This window comes from Diaphorina citri, unplaced genomic scaffold (assembly GCF_000475195.1).
Source record: "Diaphorina citri unplaced genomic scaffold, Diaci psyllid genome assembly version 1.1 scaffold2010, whole genome shotgun sequence".
NCBI classification, from domain to species: Eukaryota; Metazoa; Arthropoda; class Insecta; order Hemiptera; family Psyllidae; genus Diaphorina; species Diaphorina citri.
In genome coordinates, this window is record NW_007379436.1 from 7,135 (window position 1) to 10,215 (window position 3,081).

At 41.8% G+C, this 3,081-nt stretch overlaps 1 protein-coding gene across 1 annotated transcript; it reads right to left on the reverse strand.

The window, feature by feature from the left end:
• LOC103517935 lies at nt 1–2,232 on the reverse strand. The gene has a single exon (XM_008482982.1). It carries the CDS (start codon nt 2,230–2,232, stop codon nt 1–3), a length of 2,232 nt encoding a protein of 743 aa, XP_008481204.1.
• Nucleotides 2,233–3,081: the final 849 nt, after the last annotated feature.

The window sequence follows — 3,081 nt, forward strand, 5'->3', positions numbered from 1 at the left end:
TTACCGATTGACAAACATGTCATTAAATTCTTTGAAAACTGTCTGGCTTTTCTTCCAGCTATCTACTAGTGCTGTTTTCGTAACGGTCATCGAGTCTGATTGTTTTGGTATCTCCAATACCACAGGAACAGAGGGCTGCAGAAAATCTGCCGGAGTCAGCACATGTTCTAATTCTGTACCAACCGTTGTTAATGGTCGTGTATTGACGACCGTTTCAACTTCTTTTATAACAGTTGCTAACTGACTGTTAGTAAGGAGGATTCTGTCTAGACTGCGTCTAAGACAGTTTTTTACCAATCCTATTAGGCGCTCATAGAAGCCTCCTTGCCAGGGAGATAGTTCTGCTATAAATCTCCATGTTATATTCTTGTCTTGACAGAACGACGAATTCAAAACGTTCTCTGACAGTTTAAACTGTAGAGCGTTGTCTGAAACAATGGCCACTGGCGAACCTCTTGTCGCTACAAAGCGGCGTAGACAGTTTAAAAACTCATCTGTGGTCATATCTTCAACTATTTCCAAATGAATTGCACGTACAGCCATGCAGGTAAACAGAACACACCATCTTTTTCGACGTGTGCCGCCTTCAATCACAGTAAGGGGTCCAAAGTAATCAACACCCGTATAAGTAAATGGAGGGCATACTGCTACCCTTTCTTTAGGTAATGGAGGCATTTCTGGCAATTTGTATGGACCACCTCCATACTTAATACAAGCTCGGCATTTTTTGATTACCTTTGACACTTGGCTTCGGCCTGTAGGTACCCAGTATAATTTTCTAAGTAATGCAAGGGTATGAGATACGCCAACATGATAATTCTCCTCGTGAATCTTCTTTATTACATCATGAGTATACGGCGAGTCGCGAGGTAGCAATATGGGGAACCTCTGATCGTATGGTATATCCGCGTTTTGCAATTTGGCGTTGCAACGGAGTATTCCAGATTTGTCAATGAACAAGCGCAAAGATTTGGTGAGAGGGGTACTTCCCCCAGACATTTCTTGCGGGAAGTGCTTTAGTTGTAATTTCCGTAGGTCGGTTTCAACGACTGTACTAGAAGTCAGTTTATGAACTTGACTTGAGTCACCTGACACGGCTTGTCTTGTGTCACCTGACACGTCTTGTCTTGTATCACTTGACCCGTCTTGACTAGAGTCATCTGGCATTTGACCTATATCGACTGACGTTTGACTCGTGTCACCTGACACCTGAATAGAATCGACTGACATTTGACTAGAATCGACTGACGTTTGACTAGTGTCGCCTGATACTTGACTAGTAAATGTTACACCTTTTAACTGACTATCAGGAGCACTAGTAAATAATTCAGGTGGGAAATCCAAGTTACCATCACGTACTAAGAACGCGGGACCATGTGTCCAAAGTGCAGGAAGTCCATTCACTGCAGAGTCCTTTCTAGTAGCCGAGTCAGCTGGGTTCAATTTGGTCGGAACATATCTGAACTGAATGTGGTTTGCAGATCTAATTTCCGCAACTCTACGAGCAACAAATGGCGGAAGAAGGTGATTGGATCTAATCCACGCGAGGACAATCTGGCTATCAGTCCACAGAAATGTCTGAATCTTTTCGAGATTCAATGTTTTCCTTACATATTCAACTAACCGCACGCCGATCAGCACACCCAGTAGCTCAAGCTTGGGTATCGTTATGTGATCTCGCTGTCTTAGAGGTGTTAATCGTGACCTAGACATCACAAAACTCAAACTGCTATCAGTTTCTGTAGTAATTCTCAAGTAAACCACAGCAGCGTATGCAACTAGTGATGCATCGGTAAAGCAATGGAACTGATACCTCAATCTGCTTGCATCGGATGCTCCGGGAGGTTTGGAAAACAATCTAGGTAACTTGACGTCTTTCAGAGTCTTCAGAATCTGGACACAAGTAGCCCACTCCTCAAGACGGTACTCAAGTATTCTGTCGTCCCACTTGCACTTGTCCTTCCAGAGTTCTTGATGAAGAATTCTGGCTGGAAGGGAAAGTGGGGCAATGAATCCACACGGATCAAACACGGACGAAACTACACGTAGGGTGTCACGCTTTGTAGACACTGGTTTGTCGAAATTGTCTATATCGACTGCAATTCTAAGCGTGTCGTCATCCCTGTTCCACTCTAAACCAAGGACTGAAACAGTAGTCTTCGTGCTCTTCTTTTCATCGGATATGGACCTCATGAACTCTTCATTGTTGGAGTTCCACTCTCTGATGTTCATTGACAGCTCATTGAACGTTGAATTTCCAACTGAGAAGATTGCTTTAGCTTCTTCTAATGTCGGTACACTACGTAGCAGGTTGTCGACATAAAGACTTTCTGAAATTGTCTTTGCTTCAAAGCTACCTTGTCGAGCAAGATGATATTTTAGCGTGGCAGCTAGGATGAAGGGACTGGACCTGTTTTATTTTATTTTGTTGAGATATGGCACTGACTGCATAATATACTTTGATGTCTTTGTCTATCATATCTTATCCGATGGCTGTCTCATGAAAAATGGACATTCTTATTGATGTGAGGCAGGCCATCAATTGTATATTTGATGGATTTCTGTTAGATTATGGATGCGTCACATCAATAATCTACGACGTATTTAATTGCACCTGTAAAAACTAGTTTATTGAAGTAATTAACGGAGAACCTACAATGGACATTTATTTGTACATTAGGATTAATAATTAAAAGAGAAAGGAACGTCTAGTGTCTTTGGTATAAGTAGTATTAACTTTTTCTAGTGGGTTACATATGTTCTTTTTATAAGATTTTACTTCTTGACCTGTGCGTTCTTTACTTACCTTTGTAGATGGTCGTTTAGTTTGTATTATTGATACGAATAATTAAAATTGGGTTGGGAGACCTTCGTACTTTGGATGCGTGGGTATATTCGCTTATAGTAGGCGGCACTTGATGTTCTCGGTGACTTCTCGGTTGTGTGATGTTCTGGTACTATTTGATGTGCGTAGTGTCCTGGTTCGAGTCGTGCCGTTACATGATTGGTCCGGAGATGGTCCGCGATCAATAGGGACTTAGTATAGTTTGGTTGAGTTATTTGTAACATTTAGTATTTTTT